At 35.7% G+C, this 22,847-nt stretch overlaps 1 protein-coding gene and 1 long non-coding RNA gene across 2 annotated transcripts in view; one reads left to right on the top strand and one right to left on the bottom strand.

Moving 5' to 3' along the window:
• LOC117323870 overlaps window positions 1–22,847 on the top strand; it is a 69,832-nt gene that overhangs the window by 44,913 nt on the left and 2,072 nt on the right. The window contains exons 10-26 of the mRNA XM_033879374.1: window positions 1,721–1,850; window positions 3,189–3,434; window positions 3,859–4,038; window positions 4,671–4,814; window positions 5,223–5,323; window positions 9,434–9,543; window positions 9,745–9,872; window positions 10,129–10,297; window positions 10,536–10,698; window positions 11,409–11,481; window positions 13,987–14,183; window positions 14,784–14,931; window positions 18,064–18,207; window positions 18,530–18,611; window positions 21,020–21,103; window positions 21,248–21,358; window positions 21,852–22,009. Coding sequence (XP_033735265.1) covers window positions 1,721–1,850; window positions 3,189–3,434; window positions 3,859–4,038; window positions 4,671–4,814; window positions 5,223–5,323; window positions 9,434–9,543; window positions 9,745–9,872; window positions 10,129–10,297; window positions 10,536–10,698; window positions 11,409–11,481; window positions 13,987–14,183; window positions 14,784–14,931; window positions 18,064–18,207; window positions 18,530–18,611; window positions 21,020–21,103; window positions 21,248–21,358; window positions 21,852–22,009 — 2,368 coding nt within the window. The remainder of the gene's footprint in view (window positions 1–1,720; window positions 1,851–3,188; window positions 3,435–3,858; window positions 4,039–4,670; window positions 4,815–5,222; window positions 5,324–9,433; window positions 9,544–9,744; window positions 9,873–10,128; window positions 10,298–10,535; window positions 10,699–11,408; window positions 11,482–13,986; window positions 14,184–14,783; window positions 14,932–18,063; window positions 18,208–18,529; window positions 18,612–21,019; window positions 21,104–21,247; window positions 21,359–21,851; window positions 22,010–22,847) is intronic.
• Window positions 18,578–21,999, bottom strand: LOC117323882. Its single transcript, XR_004531846.1, has 3 exons — window positions 21,886–21,999; window positions 21,204–21,388; window positions 18,578–18,705 (listed from the first exon to the last, which is right to left on the bottom strand). It is a non-coding gene; the product is annotated as an uncharacterized LOC117323882 (long non-coding RNA).

The raw sequence follows: 22,847 nt of genomic DNA, 5'->3' as shown, positions 1-22,847 counted from the left end.
ATATATGGTAAGACTTGAGTGGCTCCTGTACTTTATGTATATATGGTAAGACTTGAGTGGCTCCTGTACTTTATGTATATATAGTAAGACTTGTGTGGCTCCTGTACTTTATGTATATATGGTAAGACTTGAGTGGCTCCTGTACTTTATGTATATATGGTAAGACTTGAGTGGTTCCTGTACTTTATGTTATATAGTAAGACTTGAGTGGCTCCTGTACTGTATGTATATATAGTAAGACTTGAGTGGTTCCTGTACTTTATGTATATATGGTAAGACTTGAGTGGTTCCTGTACTTTATGTTATATAGTAAGACTTGAGTGGCTCCTGTACTGTATGTATATATAGTAAGACTTGAGTGGTTCCTGTACTTTATGTATATATAGTAAGACTTGAGTGGCTCCTGTACTGTATGTATATATAGTAAGACTTGAGTGGTTCCTGTACTTTATGTATATATGGTAAGACTTGAGTGGTTCCTGTACTTTATGTATATATGGTAAGACTTGATTGGCTCCTGTACTTTATGTATATATGGTAAGACTTGAGTGGCTCCTGTACTTTATGTATATATAGTAAGACTTGAGTGGCTCCTGTACTTTATGTATATATGGTAAGACTTGAGTGGTTCCTGTACTTTATGTATATATGGTAAGACTTGAGTGGTTCCTGTACTTTATGTATATATGGTAAGACTTGATTGGCTCCTGTACTTTATGTATATATGGTAAGACTTGAGTGGCTCCTGTACTTTATGTATATATAGTAAGACTTGAGTGGCTCCTGTACTTTATGTATATATGGTAAGACTTGAGTGGTTCCTGTACTTTATGTATATATGGTAAGACTTGTGTGGATCCTGTACTTTATGTATATATGGTAAGACTTGAGTGGCTCCTGTACTTTATGTATATATGGTAAGACTTGAGTGGCTCCTGTACTTTATGTATATATGGTAAGACTTGAGTGGCTCCTGTACTTTATGTATATATGGTAAGACTTGAGTGGCTCCTGTACTTTATGTATATATGGTAAGACTTGAGTGGCTCCTGTACTTTATGTATATATGGTAAGACTTGAGTGGCTCCTGTACTGTATGTATATATAGTAAGACTTGAGTGGTTCCTGTACTTTATGTTTATATGGTAAGACTTGTGTGGCTCCTGTAATTTATGTATATATGGTAAGACTTGAGTGGCTCCTGTACTTTATGTATATATAGTAAGACTTGAGTGGCTCCTGTACTTTATGTATATATAGTATGACTTGAGTGGCTCCTGTACTTTATGTATATATATGGTAAGACTTGAGTGGTTCCTGTACTTTATGTATATATGGTAAGGCTTAAGTGGTTCCTGTACTTCTTATATATGTATATGGTAAGACTTGAGTGGCTCCTGTATACATACTCACAGTGTCACCACCAATATTGTCAGTAGAAACTTACGCTAGTTTTCTGACTTCTGGAACATCTTCATCAAAGTATAGGGTTTAGCAGTGGAATTTTGTTATATATCTTATAATTCATATATCACCACAAAAAATTCCAATGGTATGCTGGGATACAGATAATGTATAACACCTTTTCCATATCCTACCTTTTTGGAAATCTGATAAAAAGCATATTATACTCAATACTTCAGCCTGGTTTCCCTTCAGTGTTTAGTCTACAGGATTTCTCTGAAATAATACAATGGAACTGCTTTCTTTTTTATGTCAGTGAGAGTGACAGCAGGGTTCTGACAGAGTCCTCCTTCGCTGATCAGATGCAGATTGTATTCAGCCAGACACTGTTGGACAATTTGAATACACTGATATCTCATTCTGAAATCATCAGTGCAGTCAGCTTGGTAAGTATGTTTATGTGTCAGTATTTTGAATTGTTGAGAGATATATCTTCCAACTGGTTCAGACCGAGGTGCAAACACTCTTTGTGTATGTTGTAACTTTATAAGACTTCCTCACACACAAGACAGCAAAATATCATGTGCTTTCCAGTGCTAGATTTCTCTGTCTGGTACATTTACAACACTACATTTTGTAAAAAAAGGTGATGTTATAATTGGAATGATTTCATATGCAATTGTCTTTTTAACGCATATTCCACAAGGGAGGTAATTTAGTTGAATTTTGTAATTTGGAAATAACAATAGAACACATTATAAATTTGTGTGCAAGTTTCTCACAGTTATTTACTAGCAAATTATTCTAGTACCCTAATGTGTGCGAGATGAAACTCATACTATGAAGTTTTGTTACATAATATTAGCCCTAATTGACTGAGATTAAGCTTTGTGTTTTGCAACTTAAGAATGTCCCCCCAATCGGGGCAAGATTACCCTGGTCTCACCCCATTGGTCTCACCCCCTTGGTCTCATCCCCTTGTCTCACTCCCTTGGTCTCACCCCCTTGGTCTCACCCCTTTGGTCTCACCCCCTTGTCTCATCCCCTTGTCTCAACCCATTGGTCTCACCCCCTTGGTCTCACCCCCTTGGTCTCACCCCCTTGGTCTCACCCTCTTGGTATCACCCCCTTGTCTCACCCCCTTGGTCTCACCCCCTTGGTCTCACCCCCTTGGTCTCACCCCCTTGTCTCATCCCCTTGTCTCAACCCATTGGTCTCACCCCCTTGGTCTCACCCCCTTGTACTCACCCCCTTGGTCTCACCCTCTTGGTATCACCCCCTTGTCTCACCTCCTTGGTCTCACCCCCTTGGTCTCACCCCCTTGTCTCACCTCCTTGGTCTCACCCCCTTGGTATCAACCCCTTGGTCTCACCTCCTTGGTCTCACCTCATTGGTCTCACCTCCTTGGTCTCACCCCCTTGTCTCACCATGGGGGTGAACGATAATTTTTCTCTTTCCCTTTTTATCCTGTTATGTATCTGATATTGACATTACATTGATGCAAGAAAATGTTGACATGACTTGATCGAATTGCAAATGTGACATAAATTGTATCGTTGCCATGACCTTATGGTATTATTGCCATGACATCCTACAATTGTTGAGAACATGCAAAGATCTTGTGTAGCTTGTCTCAACTCTAGGGTGAGATAAGAAAACCCCTTATTGGTAAAACTGAGGATATCCTTGTCCAGGTTAAGAGAAAAATTAATCTCTAAGCACATACAGGTCACATTCGATAATAATTCATCATAATATGATAATCAATGGTCCTTATTTACTAGATCGAGGATCCAAAACATTCCTACCTGGCATCTTCCTTGAAAAACCTTGAGAAGCACTTTCCTTGGCACACATCCAATTTTATGGAAGAACCAATCGAAAGTCTGGAGAAATTGACAAAAAACTTTTGCAGCGTTTTGCCTCTGGTTTCTCCAATTTTGGAGGTGATTGAGGATGTGAGGAGGTCCAACACCTCCCTAAATGGATGTAATGAGATAGAGTCAGCCATGCAGATTCTACATGACAGGGTAAGACCATTGTTTCTATAGGGGTAACAGGATAGTGTTATCCATTCAGATCCTATAGACCTACACTACCTTTGGAGGAAATAGAAACATTTAACTGTAAAAAAGTTTGAGTTTAGGAATGACAGTGGTGAATAGACAATGTGTCAATATTTGGTGGTATCTTTACTGTTTCATTATGAAGTCTTATAGATAATTGCTAACTGTAATATTTGAACATTGACTATTGTATCTAGATATTGCCAACTGTATTAAGAGACATCTAGAGATTGTCCAACTGTATTAAGAGACATCTAGAGATTGCCAACTGTAATTAAGAGACATCTAAAGATTGTCAACTGTAATTAGAGACATCTTATTATTGCCATCTGTATTTAGAAATACCTTAATGTTGTATATATTTAGAGCATTTGTAAATTCATTCTAGGGTTTGTGTGTGTTCTTCCCTGATGTTGACGGGAAACCCTCCATCCCAGATATAACTGTACTCCCTACTATTGCGAACCTAGCGGGCAAGGCTCCTCACCACGCCTATATACAAGGGCTGGGACCAGATATTCCCTGCTGGAGGAAAGACGACTTCACTTCTCTGAATGACACAATTAGGGTATGGGATTTCACTTCTCTGAATGACACAATTAGGGTATGGGATTTCACTTCTCTGAATGACACAATTAGGGTATGGGATTTCACTTCTCTGAATGATACAATTAGGGTATGGGATTTCACTTCTCTGAACGACACAATTAGGGTATGGATTTCACTTCTCTGAATGACACAATTAGGGTATGGGATTTCACTTCTCTGAATGACACAATTAGGGTATGGGATTTCACTTCTCTGAATGACACAATTAGGGTATGGGATCAAAGGATGATGAGTCACTTTTATATAATAATTAATTTCATTGATATTGACAGATAGGTGTTTTACTGTAGGGTGTCCTTACTGTATAGTACTGTATAGTGCTCTCTATCCTTTCCTGTCTGGTACTAAAGTCAATTATGATTACATCTAATTAGTCGTGTTAATGTAAGAACAAACTGAAAACAATATTTCATCTTTTAAGTCATGTACATACAATTGCATTATATGCAACCCAACCAAATTAGGTTGCATTTCGATACATTTTTGCATATGTGGGGAAGTAAGGAGACATGGGATTTAGATAATGTGCCTAAATTAAGTCAGTGTAGGAGGAGTTGCAGTTTTTGTTCCTTAATTCTGTTTAATTTTCAGGGACATGAAAATCTCCTTCTTAAAGTACTGAAGAAGATGGGATTGTTGTATAGGTTTCCATGCTCCCTCAGAGATTCTGAATTTACAGACAATGTTCTGTATGTTTTATCATCAGACCTGCCCGACAGCCCATACCTACCATCGGTAAGTTGTATGTAGTTGTTATCAATGTGTGGTTATGTCAGAAGTACACATAAATTAGTTTAGCTAAGGGGGAAACATATCAGCTGTTTCACCACCCAAACAACTGGACCAGTTGGACAAGAGCTGTTTATGAAATAATGATGGACCTAGTGATCATATTTTTACATTCTGGTAGATATTTACAAAGACTTTAAAGGTCTCTGTTGACATATGAAGCTCCACAAAGATTTATGCCTGAAATGCTGCTGCCATTTTTTTAATCAACAAGTGAAACTCGTTGATCCATATATAAGACAAAAACTCCTGTCATTGTCATTCAAGGGAGATAATAAGGATGAAAATACTAAAAATATTTTATTTCTGTAAATAGGAACAATGACAGTAACTTTATTTTTAATTATTACACAGGACAAAGTCTGGCCTGATGAGTTAGAAACAGGAGAGGAACAGAGAGATTGTTACCTGACATTACCAGCCATGCCCTCCTACCTGCTGCCATGTTTTCTCAGGTATCACTGCTGTGGGATGGAGTGTTGTCATACCAGGCTAGATGTTTATATCAGTACTATACAGTCATACTAGAGTAGAGGTTTATATCAGTACTATACAGTCATACTAGAGTAGAGGTTTATATCAGTACTAGATAGTCATACTAGAGTAGAGGTTTATATCAGTATTATATAGTCATACTAGAGTACAGGTTTATATCAGTATTATATAGTCATACTAGAGTACAGGTTTATATCAGTACTATACAGTCATACTAGAGTACAGGTTTATATCAGTACTATATAGTCATACTAGAGTAGAGGTTTATATCAGTACTGTACAGTCATACTAGAGTAGAGATTTATATCAGTACTATACAGTCATACTAGAGTACAGGTTTATATCAGTACTGTATAGTCATACTAGAGTACAGGTTTATATCAGTACTATATAGTCATACTAGAGTAGAGGTTTATATCAGTATTATACAGTCATACTAGAGTAGAGGTTTATATCAGTATTATACAGTAATACTAGAGTAGAGGTTTATATCAGTATTATATAGTCATACTAGAGTAGAGGTTTATATCAGTATTATATAGTCATACTAGAGTACAGGTTTATATCAGTATTATATAGTCATACTAGAGTACAGGTTTATATCAGTATTATATAGTCATACTAGAGTAGAGGTTTATATCAGTATTATATAGTCATACTAGAGTACAGGTTTATATCAGTACTATACAGTCATACTAGAGTAGAGGTTTATATCAGTACTATATAGTCATACTAGAGTAGAGGTTTATATCAGTATTATATAGTCATACTAGAGTACAGGTTTATATCAGTATTATAAAGTCATACTAGAGTACAGGTTTATATCAGTATTATATAGTCATACTAGAGTACAGGTTTATATCAGTATTATATAGTCTTACTAGAGTAGAGGTTTATATCAGTATTATACAGTCATACTAGAGTAGAGGTTTATATCAGTATTATATAGTCATACTAGAGTACAGGTTTATATCAGTACTATATAGTCATACTAGAGTAGAGGTTTATATCAGTATTATACAGTCATACTAGAGTAGAGGTTTATATCAGTACTGTATAGTCATACTAGAGTAGAGGTTTATATCAGTACTGTACAGTCATACTAGAGTACAGGTTTATATCAGTACTATATAGTCATACTAGAGTAGAGGTTTATATCAGTATTATACAGTCATACTAGAGTAGAGGTTTATATCAGTATTATATAGTCATACTAGAGTAGAGGTTTATATCAGTACTGTATAGTCATACTAGAGTAGAGGTTTATATCAGTACTGTATAGTCATACTAGAGTAGAGGTTTATATCAGTACTGTACAGTCATACTAGAGTAGATGTTTATATCAGTACTGTATAGTCATACTAGAGTAGATGTTTATATCAGTACTGTACAGTCATACTAGAGTAGAGGTTTATATCAGTACTGTATAGTCATACTAGAGTAGAGGTTTATATCAGTATTATATAGTCATACTAGAGTAGAGGTTTATATCAGTACTAGATAGTCATACTAGAGTAGAGGTTTATATCAGTATTATATAGTCATACTAGAGTAGAGGTTTATATCAGTACTAGATAGTCATACTAGAGTAGAGGTTTATATCAGTATTATATAGTCATACTAGAGTAGAGGTTTATATCAGTAATATACAGTCATACTAGAGTAGAGGTTTATATCAGTACTATACAGTCATACTAGAGTAGAGGTTTATATCAGTACTATATAGTCATACTAGAGTAGAGGTTTATATCAGTATTATACAGTCATACTAGAGTAGAGGTTTATATCAGTATTATATAGTCATACTAGAGTAGAGGTTTATATCAGTACTATACAGTCATACTAGAGTAGAGGTTTATATCAGTATTATATAGTCATACTAGAGTAGAGGTTTATATCAGTACTGTATAGTCATACTAGAGTAGATGTTTATATCAGTACTGTATAGTCATACTAGAGTAGAGGTTTATATCAGTATTATATAGTCATACTAGAGTACAGGTTTATATCAGTACTGTATAGTCATACTAGAGTAGAGGTTTATATCAGTATTATATAGTCATACTAGAGTAGAGGTTTATATCAGTACTGTACAGTCATACTAGAGTAGAGGTTTATATCAGTACTGTATAGTCATACTAGAGTAGAGGTTTATATCAGTATTATATAGTCATACTAGAGTACAGGTTTATATCAGTACTATATAGTCATACTAGAGTAGAGGTTTATATCAGTATTATACAGTCATACTAGAGTAGAGGTTTATATCAGTATTATATAGTCATACTAGAGTAGAGGTTTATATCAGTACTATACAGTCATACTAGAGTAGAGGTTTATATCAGTATTATATAGTCATACTAGAGTAGAGGTTTATATCAGTACTGTATAGTCATACTAGAGTAGAGGTTTATATCAGTACTGTATAGTCATACTAGAGTAGAGGTTTATATCAGTACTGTATAGTCATACTGGAGTAGAGGTTTATATCAGTACTGTATAGTCATACTAGAGTACAGGTTTATATCAGTACTATATAGTCATACTAGAGTAGAGGTTTATATCAGTATTAAACAGTCATACTAGAGTAGAGGTTTATATCAGTACTATATAGTCATACTAGAGTAGAGGTTTATATCAGTACTGTATAGTCATACTAGAGTAGAGGTTTATATCAGTACTGTATAGTCATACTAGAGTAGAGGTTTATATCAGTATTATATAGTCATACTAGAGTAGAGGTTTATATCAGTACTGTATAGTCATACTAGAGTAGAGGTTTATATCAGTACTATACAGTCATACTAGAGTAGAGGTTTATATCAGTACTGTATAGTCCTACTAGAGTAGAGGTTTATATCAGTATTATATAGTCATACTAGAGTAGAGGTTTATATCAGTACTATACAGTCATACTAGAGTAGAGGTTTATATCAGTACTATACAGTCATACTAGAGTAGAGGTTTATATCAGTATTATACAGTCATACTAGAGTAGAGGTTTATATCAGTATTATACAGTCATACTAGAGTAGAGGTTTATATCAGTACTGTATAGTCATACTAGAGTAGAGGTTTATATCAGTATTATACAGTCATACTAGAGTAGAGGTTTATATCAGTACTGTATAGTCATACTAGAGTAGAGGTTTATATCAGTACTGTATAGTCATACTAGAGTAGAGGTTTAATGTCCTCATCACAAATGTGGCTACTTTGATATAACTAGCAATATCTATTTACCAACTGGTCCGTTCTCACATCACAATTGTAAGAGAATAATATGTTGTTACCATAGATACAGAGGATAGTATGATGTTACCATAGATACAGAGGATAGTATGATGTTACCATAGATACAGAGGATAGTATCATGTTACCATGGATACAGAGGATAGTATGATGTTACCATAGATACAGAGGATAGTATGATGTTACCATAGATACAGAGGATAGTATCATGTTACCATATAGATACAGAGGATAGTATCATGTTACCATATAGATACAGAGGATAGAATCATGTTACCATAGATACAGAGGATATTATCATGTTACCATAGATACAGAGGATAGTATCATGTTACCATATAGATACAGAGGATAGAATCATGTTACCATAGATACAGAGGATATTATCATGTTACCATAGATACAGAGGATAGTATCATGTTACCATATATATACAGAGGATAGTATCATGTTACCATAGATACAGAGGATAGTATCATGTTACCATAGATACAGAGGATAGTATCATGTTACCATAGATACAGAGGATATTATCATGTTACCATATATATACAGAGGATAGTATCATGTTACCATAGATACAGAGGATAGTATCATGTTACCATAGATACAGAGGATAGTATCATGTTACCATAGATACAGAGGATAGTATCATGTTACCATATTGAGATTGATGGAAATTTTCAATTTTACATAGGATTGTTTAGATTATATATATCTGACATAGAAATGTAGATAATTATAATTATAGGATTGTTCTTACCTTCCGTGTGATGTGTATGGTGAATTATTGTGCTTCATAAATGTTTTGTTGACAGAAAACTTCAGGAAATGTCTAAGGTATTGTTGATGTGGAGGACAGGACTGGTAATTCGTCAAGGTCCAGTGATGATTCTGGTGAAACTGATCTGTAATCAGATGTGTCATGGTGCGTAACGTGTCTACACACAGGAAGTATATTGTCAACTCGTTAATTGCTGTATTAAACTTTTGCATTTACATTGTTTTACATTTATAATTATACTGTCAAATTACTTCTGAATAAGAAAATGTCTATCTATAACTGTTACATTAGTCAATTAAGGTAAAGCTTAATAATTCCATACAAACCTGTTTTCTGTACCCTCAGATTTACCAGGGCTGGTGATCAGTGCACGGGTGATGCATAACAACCTGCGAAACACTCTAACTCTCACATTCAACAACATCAGGACACTCTTGGAGGCTCTGTTACAGAAACGGAAGATTTTCGCAGTGGTAATTGATCTTGTCCATAAAATAAATCAGTTTAGGATTGGTTCTCGTTGATTAATTATTACCCTTTGGCACATTTCTTCCTTCAAACCTTTGAAATATTTAAGTAATACCAGGTTTTGTCTGATATCATGACTAATCTCAGTTGTGATATAAGACGTTTGCATGTAGTTGCTGCACATTGTAAGGGCTCACATGCTTAGTGATGCAATAGGATTCTTTGTAAGTTCCTAAATCTATTTTAAATATTTTGTTTCAGAAAAGTGTGTGTTGTGAGACTTGTAACCCAACCAAGAGGACACAGCTTGCTCTTAGTAACAACTGCTGTCAGGTGAGGGAGATGGATGTCAGAGTGAGTGACAAGCCAGTCGTGTGTAGTAAAACTAGCGCTGGGATAGTTATCACCAAGGAAACGTTACTTCCTCAAGGTTAGTTACAAGGTCAGAGAATGTGCCTATAGATGTACACCGAGTTATATTGAATACCTCTAATAAGAAATGCACTTATTATTTTCATGGGGGTAAGAGTTCAGCCAGATATTGATCTAACCCCTATCACACCTAGCATCTCTATTAGATATAAGATATTATATTGGATCCTGATGAATTCTTATTCATTATCTGTCTGATACAAAGGTGTGACATTCATTTTATCTATGAACCGCAGGTCTAAAACAGAGTGACTTCATTCCTAACCACAAATACATGCTGATGATGATCCAAGGTTTCACTAAGAAGTTGTCGGTATCACCTCGCTGTTATTTGTGTAACAACTGTAGCGCACAGGGTGTCTACTGCCCAGAGAACCTCAAGCCAGGCATCTCCAACAGGTAAGGGGTACCTCTATACAAACTCTGTACAGGGTGTCTACTGCCCAGAGAACCTCAAGCCAGTCATCTCCAACAGGTAAGGGGTACCTCTATATCTACTCTGTACAGGGTGTCTACTGCCCAGAGAACCTCAAGCCAGTCATCTCCAACAGGTAAGGGGTACCTCTATATCTACTCTGTACAGGGTATCTACTGCCCAGAGAACCTCAAGCCAGTCATCTCCAACAGGTAAGGGGTACCTCTATATCTACTCTGTACAGGGTGTCTACTGCCCAGAGAACCTCAAGCCAGTCATCTCCAACAGGTAAGGGGTACCTCTATATCTACTCTGTACAAGGTGTCTACTGCCCAGAGAACCTCAAGCCAGTCATCTCCAACAGGTAAGGGGTACCTCTATATCTACTCTGTACAGGGTGTCTACTGCCCAGAGAACCTCAAGCCAGTCATCTCCAACAGGTAAGGGGTACCTCTATATCTACTCTGTACAAGGTGTCTACTGCCCAGAGAACCTCAAGCCAGTCATCTCCAACAGGTAAGGGGTACCTCTATACAAACTCTGTGCAGGGTTTCTACTGCCCAGAGAACCTCAAGCCAGTCATCTCCAACAGGTAAGGGGTTTATCTATACCTAGTTTTTTAACAGATATAAGATTTATTGTGATGTTCGCAGATTTTACCATAGATTGAAATGTGTCACTATTTATTCCACAGGATCTGCAGTTGTAAATATACAAGTCTTTGTGTGTATTGTGGTGTATGTGACCAGTGCCTGTACCAGATAACGGTAAGTCTTCTCTTTGACATTTGTAAGGTACGAGATCTTATTTCTTAAAAAATTCAGGAAAGATGTTTTCTCTTTCACAGGTCCCTAGCTACATATGTTGTTGTGCCCATTCATTTTAAGACTGATAGGTGAAATAAAATGGCTAACAGACCACCATCTTGGATTTTGAGAGAAGTTTGTTATCAAACTTTCTCTGGATGACCTGTGGATTTTTAGGTCACCTGAGACAAAGTCTCAGGTGACCTATTCTAATCCCCTTTTGTCCGTCGTCTTGCGTCGTGCGTCCGTAAACAATTTACATTTTCGAATTCTTCTCCAAAACCCCTGAACCAAATTCAATGAAATTTGGCAGGAAGCTTTTATGGCTAAAGGTCAACGAATGTAAATTATATGGTCCCCACCCCCAGGGGCCTGAGGGGCGGGGCTAAAAAGGGTCAAATTGACGAAAACTTCAAAAATCTTCTTCTCTACTCTCAGATATGGTGGAATCAAACACTCTTCATAGATGAAAGGGTCTTAAGGTGCTTTACCAAAATTGTAAATTTCATGACCCAAGGGTCTCACGTTTGCCCCTGGGGAGGGGATAAAGTTTACTATAGTTTATATAGAGAAATCACATTTTTGACTTTTATTTGTTTTCTTTCTATTGGAATTCATTCTAATTTGGTAAACATTGTCAGCATGGGATGACAGTTTGATGGCATGCACATGTTGACCCTGACTGACCCCCAGGGGCTGATGGGCGGGGCTAAAAAGGGTCAAATTGACTGAAATTTCAAAAATCTTCTTCTCAAGACCAAAGTAAGGTGGAATCAAATACTCTTTATAGTTAGAAGGGTCTTAAGGTGCTTTACTAAAGTTGTGAATTTCATGACCCTGGGGTCTCAAGTTTGCCCCTGGGGAGGGGGTAAACTTTACTATAGTTATATAGGTAAATCACATTTTTTACTATAATTTATTTGATTTCTATTCGAATTCATTCTAATTTGGTCAACATTATCAGCTTGTGAAGGCAGTTGGATGGTATACACATGTTGGCCCTGACTGACCCCCAGGGGCTGATGGGCGGGGCTAAAAAGGGTCAAATTGACTGAAATTTCAAAAATCTTCTTCTCAAGACCGAAATAAGATGGAATCAAATACTCATTATAGTTAATAAGGGTCTTAAGGTGCTTTACTAAAATTGTGAATTTCATGACCCTGGGGTCTCAAGTTTGCCCCTGGGGGGGGGGGTAAACTTTACTATAGTTTATATAGGGAAATCACATTTTTGACTATAATTTGTTTGATTTCTATTGGAATTCATTCTAATTTGGTTAACATTATCAGCTTGGGATGGCAGTTTGATGGTATGCACGGGACTGATGGGCGGGGCTAAAAAGGGTCAAATTGACTGAAATTTCAAAAATCTTCTTCTCAAGACCGAAATAAGGTGGAATCAAATACTCATTATAATTAATAAGGGTCTTAAGGTGCTTTACTAAAATTGTGAATTTCATGACCCTGGGGTCTCAAGTTTGCCCCTGGGGAGGGGGTAAACTTTACTATAGTTTATATAGGGAAATCACATTTTTGACTATAATTTGTTTGATTTCTATTGGAATTCATTCTAATTTGGTTAACATTATCAGCTTGGGATGGCAGTTTGAGGGTATGCACATGTTGGCCCTGACTGACCCCGAGGGACTGATGGGCGGGGCTAAAAAGGGTCAAATTGACTGAAATTTCAAAAATATTCTTCTCAAGACCGAAATAAGGTAGAATCAAATACTCTTCATAGTTGGAAGGGTCTTAAGGTGGTTTACTAAAATTTATGAATTTAATGACCCTGGGGTCATAAGTTTGCCCCTGGGGTAGGGGTTAAATTTTACTATAGTTTATATAGGGAAATTACATTTTTGACTGATTTGTTTGATTTCTATTGGAATTCATTCTAACTTGGTTAACATTTTCAGCATGGGATGAAAGTTTGATAATATGCATATGTTGGCCCTGACTAACCCTAGGAGCTGATGGGCGGGGCCAAAAATGGTCAATTAAATTAACTGAAATATTTCAAATCTCAAACTGAAATATTTCAAATCTCAGGTGACCGTTAAGGCCCATGGGCCTCTTGTTCTCTTTCTTTGTTTTTCTTCGAAACTTAACAGAAAAAAATGACCAATAGCCATATTGCTTTCTGTCAGTTAAATTTTGTCACCGCTATTTCTCAGGAAGTACTTCATAAATCTTTCTCTATGTACTACTAACGTTAAGTTGTTTGTCCATAAAATGTACAAGCATATTTTGTCAATGGATCATGTCAATGGATCATGTCAATGGAACATGTTAATGGAACATGTCAATGGAACAGAAAATTAAAAGAGAATATATCATATCATATACTACACCATTAGGTTGTATAGATCCCACTGGAATCTTTGCTGAAAGAAAATCATTATTTATATTGTCATCATTTCTTAATCTTCTTTATATATCTTCAGTTTGTTGTTTGTATTATTGTAGCAAGCTCACGCCACAGTTCAGCCCTCCTTCCAACTAAGCGAAGAGTACCCCGACTCAACAGCTAAGAGGGTTGGAAATGAGGTGAAATTCCGTAGTGGTGAGCAGTACTACATGCCCGATCTCCTACATCCAGAATACAATAACCACCTCATCATCACCCTCAACACTCAAAATAACTTCATCATAGAACTAGACCAGTAAGTCAATTTCCTCTCACTTTACTGACAATAGCATGATTACTTTGAACTTCCCCTATATTTGGGCTTGTGTGATGATGTTTGCCTTTTTTGTCCTACATCTTCATTGGAGTTAAATCTCTTAACTTTTGTAAAGCAGAAACACAAGTTGTGCAGAAAGTGAAATTAGCAAGATAAATTGGCTAAGAATGAAAGCAGAAGGATTCTTTTATCTGATGTGAGCAATTTTATGCTTACACCTTTTCATAAACATAAACTTTTATTATGAGAAGCTTTTAGATTACTTCTAGGATATTGTTGCAAATATGGTCTTAAGCAATTTCTGGGTCCCTCAATCATTTGATATAAAGAGGAATCCAATGACATCGGTGACATTTATGAATCTCTTACCCTTGTTTGTATACTGCTATAGGGATTCCACTGAAGGCATTGCTGTGTGAGCTTTGTTTATTAATGATCACAAATAGCTGAAATATGTAATTTGTACACATCATTATATAACTGAGCAGAAAGCAGATCAATGTGTAAAACAATTAGTAAGTCCTACAGGTAAAATAAAGTCTGTGTACCTGAGTGTGTGAAATATATTTGTTTTGACAGTTTTTCACCGAAAAGTGCTGGGTTTTTTCTGAAGTACATGACAAGTACAGGAGAGATAACATTGAGGGAAAGCGAGGATACGTTATCTTACAACAAGGTTTCGGGCGAAATATACGACCAATTAGATTTCCTCATTGTCTTGGACGAGGTAAGTTCTTAGCAACTGTTCTTTCTTTCTCAAAAAATACGCTTCATTGTCACAAACATTCCTGCTGCCTTTGAATAAATTAAAGTGATCACAGTTATAGTCAGTAAGTCAGTTTGTCTGTTACATCAGTCCATCACTCCTGTTACACCAGCCCATCACTTTGTCCTCCATCACTTTGTCCGTTACATTAGTCCATCACTTTGTTACATCAGTCCATCATTTTGTTACACCAGTCCATCACTTTGTCCATTACATCAGTCCATCACTTTGTCCGTTACATCAGTCCATCATTTTGTCTGTTACATCAGTCCATCACTTTGTGTGTTACATCAGTCCATCACTTTGTGTGTTACATCAGTCCATCACTTTGTGTGTTACATCAGTCCATCACTTTGTGTGTTACATCAGTCCATAACTTTGTCTGTTACATCAGTCTATCACTTCGTTACATCAGTCCATCACTTTGTCTGTTATATTGGTCAATCACTTTGTCCATTACATCAGTCCATCACTTTGTCTGTTACATCAGTCCATAACTTTGTCCGTTACATCAGTCCATCACTTTGTTACATCAGTCCATCACTTTGTCCATTACATCAGTCCATCACTTTGTCTGTTACATCAGTCCATCACTTTGTCTGTTACATCAGTCCATCACTTTGTCTGTTACTTCAGTCAATCACTTTGTCTTTTACATCAGTCCATCACTTTGTCCATTACATTAGTCCATTACTTTGTCCATTACATCTGTCGATCACTTTGTCTGTTACATCAGTCCATCACTTTGTCCATTACATCAGTCCATCACTTTGTTACATCAGTCCATCACTTTGTTTGTTACATCAGTCCATCACTTTGTCTGTTACATCAGTCCATCATTTTGTCTGTTACATTAGTCCATTACTTTGTCCATTACATCAGTCCATCACTTTGTCCGTTACATCAGTCCATCACTTTGTCTGTTACATCAGTCCATCACTTTGTCTGTTACATCAGTCCATCACTTTGTTACATCAGTCCATCACTTTGTTACATCAGTCCATCACTTTGTCTGTTACATCAGTCCATAACTTTGTCTGTTACATCAGTCCATCATTTTGTTTGTTACATTAGTCCATTACTTTGTTACATCAGTCCATCACTTTGTCTGTTACATCAGTCCATCATTTTGTCTGTTACATCAGTCCATCACTTTGTTACATCAGTCCATCACTTTGTCTGTTACATCAGTCCATCATTTTGTCTGTTACATTAGTCCATTATTTTGTCCATTACATCAGTCCATCACTTTGTCCGTTACATCAGTCCATCACTTTGTCTGTTACATTAGTCCATCACTTTGTTACATCAGTCCATCACTGTGTGTTACATCAGTCCATCACTTTGTCTGTTACATCAGTCCATCACTTTGTTACATCAGTCCATCACTTTGTCTGTTACATCAGTCCATAACTTTGTCTGTTACATCAGTCCATCACTTTGTTACATCAGTCCATCACTTTGTTACATCAGTCCATCACTTTGTTTGTTACATTAGTCCATCACTTTGTCTTTTACATCAGTCCATCACTTTGTCCATTACATTAGTCCATTACTTTGTCCATTACATCTGTCGATCACTTTGTCTGTTACATCAGTCCATCACTTTGTCCATTACATCAGTCCATCACTTTGTTACATCACTTTGTTTGTTACATCAGTCCATCACTTTGTCTGTTACATCAGTCCATCACTTTGTCCATTACACCAGTCCATCACTTTGTCTGTTACATCAGTCCATCACTTTGTTACATCAGTCCATCACTTTGTCTGTTACATCAGTCCATCACTTTGTTACATCAGTCCATCACTTTGTCCATTACACCAGTTCATCACTTTGTCTGTTACATCAGTCCATCATTTTGTCTGTTACATCAGTCCATCACTTTGTCTGTTACATCAGTCCATCACTTTGTTACATCAGTCCATCACTTTGTTACATCAGTCCATCACTTTGTTTGTTACATTAGTCCATCACTTTGTCTTTTACATCAGTCCATCACTTTGTCCATTACATTAGTCCATTACTTTGTCCATTACATCTGTCGATCACTTTGTCTGTTACATCAGTCCATCACTTTGTCCATTACATCAGTCCATCACTTTGTTACATCAGTCCATCACTTTGTTTGTTACATCAGTCCATCACTTTGTCTGTTACATCAGTCCGTCATTTTGTCTGTTACATTAGTCCATTACTTTGTCCATTACATCAGTCCATCACTTTGTCTGCTACATCAGTCCATCACTTTGTTACATCAGTCCATCACTTTGTCTGTTACATCAGTCCATCTCTTTGTCTGTTACATCAGTCCATCACTTTGTTACATCAGTCCATCATTTTGTCTGTTACATCAGTCCATCATTTTGTCTGTTACATTAGTCCATTACTTTGTCCATTACATCAGTCCATCACTTTGTCCGTTACATCAGTCCATCACTTTGTCTGTTACATTAGTCCATCACTTTGTTACATCAGTCCATCACTGTGTGTTACATCAGTCCATCACTTTGTCTGTTACATCAGTCCATCACTTTGTTACATCAGTCCATCACTTTGTCTGTTACATCAGTCCATAACTTTGTCTGTTACATCAGTCCATCACTTTGTTACATCAGTCCATCACTTTGTCCATTACACCAGTCCATCACTTTGTCTGTTACATCAGTCCATCACTTTGTTACATCAGTCCATCACTTTGTCTGTTACATCAGTCCATCACTTTGTTACATCAGTCCATCACTTTGTCCATTACACCAGTCCATCACTTTGTCTGTTACATCAGTCCATCACTTTGTCTGTTACATTAGTCCATCACTTTGTCTGTTACATCAGTCCATAACTTTGTCTGTTACATCAGTCCATCACTTTGTTACATCAGTCCATCACTTTGTTACATCAGTCCATCACTTTGTCTGTTACATCAGTCCATCACTTTGTCTGTTACATCAGTCCATCACTTTGTCTGTTACATCAGTCCATTGACGAATCCATTTATACTTTCTTATGCTATTTGATGGACTAATCCATTTATTCCTCCTTATGTTATCAGATGGACTAATACATTTATTCCTTCTTATGCTATTTGACAGACTAATCCATTCAGGAAGAAACTACATATACAGAAGAATGGAGATTTCATCTATGGATTTGACCTGCATAGTCTCGGTAGGACGCGTGTCAATATAACATCGCAGAAAGGTGGCAGTGTCTTGGTGTACACACCTAACCTTATAGTGAGTAACTTTGCAAAGTAGAGAATGATTCCATTTGTCTAAAGTAATTAGTTACAGTTTAATCTGAGAGCTATTGTGGCTAGGTTAAAGTTGAGTTGACATCAGGTAGATTTCAATTTGTTAAGATGTTTCTAGTTGAGAAATGAACATATAACTGCTGATGTAGAATGGGAGGTTTTTACTTTGATGAAGATTTGCATATCAAAAGGTTTGTGATAATAGAATTTATGTATTTGATATAAAAACAAGAGAAAGATGTAGATAAATAAAGAAACCAGTTGATATCCTTTAAATCAACATGATCCTTTTATTGATTTTTCAGCAAAAAGAAAAAATTGACACCAAGAATAAAGAGAATTTTCAAGATGGCCGTGTCCTGAAGTGCTGTGGACCGTTTCCAACAGGTTTGTTGTCACATCAAATTTAATCATCCTTTGGGTGGAGACATGAGCCTCTTCTCTAGTCAGTGTCTCACTTAGGGAGACTTACCAACACCAGCTTGTAATTAGAGTTAAAAAGAAAAAAAACTAGTTATTAAGTATTTTACATACAACCAGTCAATTTTTTGGATGTTGGATATGTTTTATCTTATATCATTGATTACCTTTTAGTACTGAAAGGACCAGGGCGGCATTACTTATCTGTTACAAGTCCTTCAATCAGTCAGGTGTACATTTACTTACTTTATCAGGTAGAATAAGGTCAACTGCTGCAAGTAATGCAAGACAATTCAGATGGTCCAATTATAACGATTGTTTGATGATATCAGGAACAGGCCAAATAACAATTACAGCATCCAGAGGATATTATATTGTCTACTTTGGACACTGTATATAGTGTGTTTATTATTTTGTGTACCACTAGGGACACTGTATATAGTGTGTTTATTATTTTGTGTATTACTAAGGATACTGTATATAGTTTGTTTATTATTTTGTGTATTACTAAGGACACTATATAGTGTGTTTATTATTCTGTGTATTACTTGGGATACTGTATATAGTTTGTTTATTATTCTGTGTATTACTTTGGACACTATATAGTGTGTTTATTATTTTGTATATCACTTGGGATACTGTATATAGTTTGTTTATTATTCTGTGTATTACTTGGGATACTGTATATAGTTTGTTTATTATTCTGTGTATTACTTGGGATACTGTATAGTTTGTTATTATTCTGTGTATACTTGGACACTGTATATAGTTTGTTTTTATTGTGTATTACTGGGACACTTGTATATAGTTTGTTTTATTATTCTGGTATTACTTGCGGGATACTGTATATAGTTGTTATTATTCTGTGTATTACTTGGGACACAGTATATAGTTTTGTTTATATTCTGTGTATCACTTGGGGATACGTATTAAGTTTTTTATATTATTCTGTATATTATTGGGATACTGTATATAGTTTGTTATTACTGTGTATTACTTGGGCACTGTAATAGTTTGTTTATTTTTGTGTATCACTGGGATAGTATATAGTTTGTTTTATTATTCTGTATATTACTTGGGATACTGTATATAGTTTGTTTATTATTCTGTGTATTACTTGGGACACTGTATATAGTTTGTTTATTATTCTGTGTATTACTTGGGATACTGTATATAGTTTGTTTATTATTCTGTGTATTATTTGGGACACTGTTTATAGTTTTTTTTTATTATTCTGTGTATTACTTGGGATACTGTATATAGTTTGTTTATAATTTTGTGTATTACTTGGGACACTGTTTATAGTTTTTTTATTATTCTGTGTATTACTTGGGACACTTATTTTTTTTTTTTTTATTATTCTGTGTATTACTTGGGATACTGTATATAGTTTGTTTATTATTCTGTGTATTACTTGGGACACTGTTTATAGTTTATTTTATTATCCTGTGTATTACTTGGGATACTGTATATAGTTTGTTTATTATTCTGTGTATTACTTGGGATACTGTATATAGTTTGTTTATTATTCTGTGTATTACTTGGGATACTGTATATAGTTTGTTTATTATTCTGTGTATTACTTGGGACACTGTATATAGTTTGTTTATTATTCTGTGTATTACATGGGACACTGTATATAGTTTGTTTATTATTCTGTGTATTACTTGGGATACTGTATATAGTTTGTTTATTATTCTGTGTATTACTTGGGACACTGTATATAGTTTGTTTATTATTCTGTGTATCACTTGGGATACTGTATATAGTTTGTTTATTATTCTGTATATTACTTGGGATACTGTATATAGTTTGTTTATTATTCTGTGTATTACTTGGGATACTGTATATAGTTTGTTTATTATTCTGTGTATAACTTGGGATACTGTATATAGTTTGTTTATTATTCTGTGTATTATTTGGGACACTGTTTATAGTTTTTTTTATTATTCTGTGTATTACTTGGGATACTGTATATAGTTTGTTCATTATTCTGTGTATTACTTGGGACACTGTTTATAGTTTTTTTTATTATTCTGTGTATTACTTGGGATACTGTATATAGTTTGTTTATTATTCTGTGTATTACTTGGGATACTGTATATAGTTTGTTTATTATTCTGTGTATTACTTAAGATACTGTATATAGTTTGTTTATTATTCTGTGTATTACTTGGGATACTGTATATAGTTTGTTTATTATTCTGTGTATATTACTTGGGATACTGTATATAGTTTGTTTATTATTCTGTGTATTACTTGGGATACTGTATATAGTTTGTTTATTATTCTGTGTATTACTTGGGATACTGTATATAGTTTGTTTATTATTCTGTGTATTACTTGGGTCACTATATCTAGTTAATCTGTTTCAGTGCTTGAGAGGAAAATGTCGGTGATGTGGCCAGCACTAGAGGATGGTCTCTTACATAATAACAATGGTGACCTGTACTTCACAGGTAAGATATCACCCCCTTTGTGTGTGTAACTCATAATGAGGTATCACCTCATAATTAAATATTATTTTACCAGTATCCCATATATTTACTAAAAATTTACCTGACTTGTGTACTATGAATACCACAAGCCTTTTTCTCTGATAGGAACTGCCGGCGTGATGCTGCCCAAACAACTAACGTGGGAGGAGGTGATATGTCCAAGTCCAAGGTTGTTATTGAAGCCAGCTCTCTACCATCCTCTTTGTGTGGCCAATGGTAGGTACAGAGAACCACGCTCACTTCATACTGTTTTACAACAATCAAAAACAAATTATATCAAATGTTTATCACTCGGGTGGGCCCAGGTGGTAGTGTGAGTGGATCTTACTGTTGGGGGGAATCTGGAATACCTGGAGAAAACCCAGATAGTTGGGCAGGTATACTAGTCTTATACTTTTTCATGTCTGATTGGAGAATTGCCTTGCTGAAAGATGAGTATTTTACCACTGTGCAACAAGATGAGTGTATATTCATATATATATATATATCCTAAAATATTGATTAATTTTATCTTTTAGATAATTTTCTAACATAAAAAATTATTATAAATACATTTTGCATGCATGTTGTGTTGATGTTACTGTACACAGAGGTAGAATATGGTAGAATGTTTATAGATTGGTGCTTGAATTAGATATTTGTATTCTGGATTTCATTTCCTTTAACAAAATAATCATTCTGTATAAATTCCTGTTTGTTTATTATACAGTACACAATGGTCTAGAGTTAGAACACAACTCTACCTGGCGCCAGCAAATGTTCCTCATCCACCTGGTAAATGCAGAGGGCTACACATTACCTGTCTCTGATGAAACCATGGATCTTCTCATTTGGGGCTGGCAATGCCTCCTGACACATTACCCATTTGTAAGTACATGGAGTATGAAGATATCATCAAATACTGATTTTTCACACACTACCCATTGATATCTACACAGAGTATGGTGACATCATCAAAATTCTGTTGATGCACTACCCATTTATATCAACACAAATTGTAGTGACATCAGCAAATACTGTGTTGATTCACTACCTATTTGCATGTACACAAGCTATAATGACATCATCAAAAACTGGATCTATGCCCTTCCAATAGATATGTATATAAATATTGAAAATGACTGGACTGTACACTGGTGGCAGAGTAGCCCAAGAGGTTCAAGTGTCCACCTAGAGTCCGAAGGTCCAGGGTTCAAGTTCCGGTCTGGTCATTACATTTACCATCTCCTGTTACATTTGGTGCCCAACTAAATACCAATGGTGGTGGCATAGGGTCTCGTGTGGGTTTTCAGGGTTGAAGATTTTGTTGAAGGAAGGAGGAATATAGCAGGACTAGACAAGATTTTATGATGGTGACCAGGTAGCTCTAGTGGGTAGAGCATACACCTAGAGTTTGGAGGTCCCAGGTTCGAGTTCCCGGTCTGGTCTAGTTAGAGCACCCGTAAAGATATTGGACATCTCACACTGGGTTTGAGTTACAATCTGCTTGTTGCATTTTTCTTCTTCTGTTAAACAAAATATGATGACATCATCAAATACTGTGTTGATGAACTCTTAACTATTGTCAGACTGCCTATGTTATCCTTCCATAAAGAATGATACACACCTGTCAGACAGTCTATGTTGTTCTACCACAATTTGACATGTATTTACAATGTATTTGACAGTTGGACATGTTTTTACAATGTATTTGACAGTTTGACAT

The sequence above is a fragment of the Pecten maximus genome, chromosome 3 (assembly GCF_902652985.1).
Source record: "Pecten maximus chromosome 3, xPecMax1.1, whole genome shotgun sequence".
Lineage (NCBI taxonomy): Eukaryota > Metazoa > Mollusca > Bivalvia > Pectinida > Pectinidae > Pecten > Pecten maximus.
Note: the sequence above shows the minus strand (reverse complement) of the source record. Positions and strands in the feature narration are given on the sequence as shown.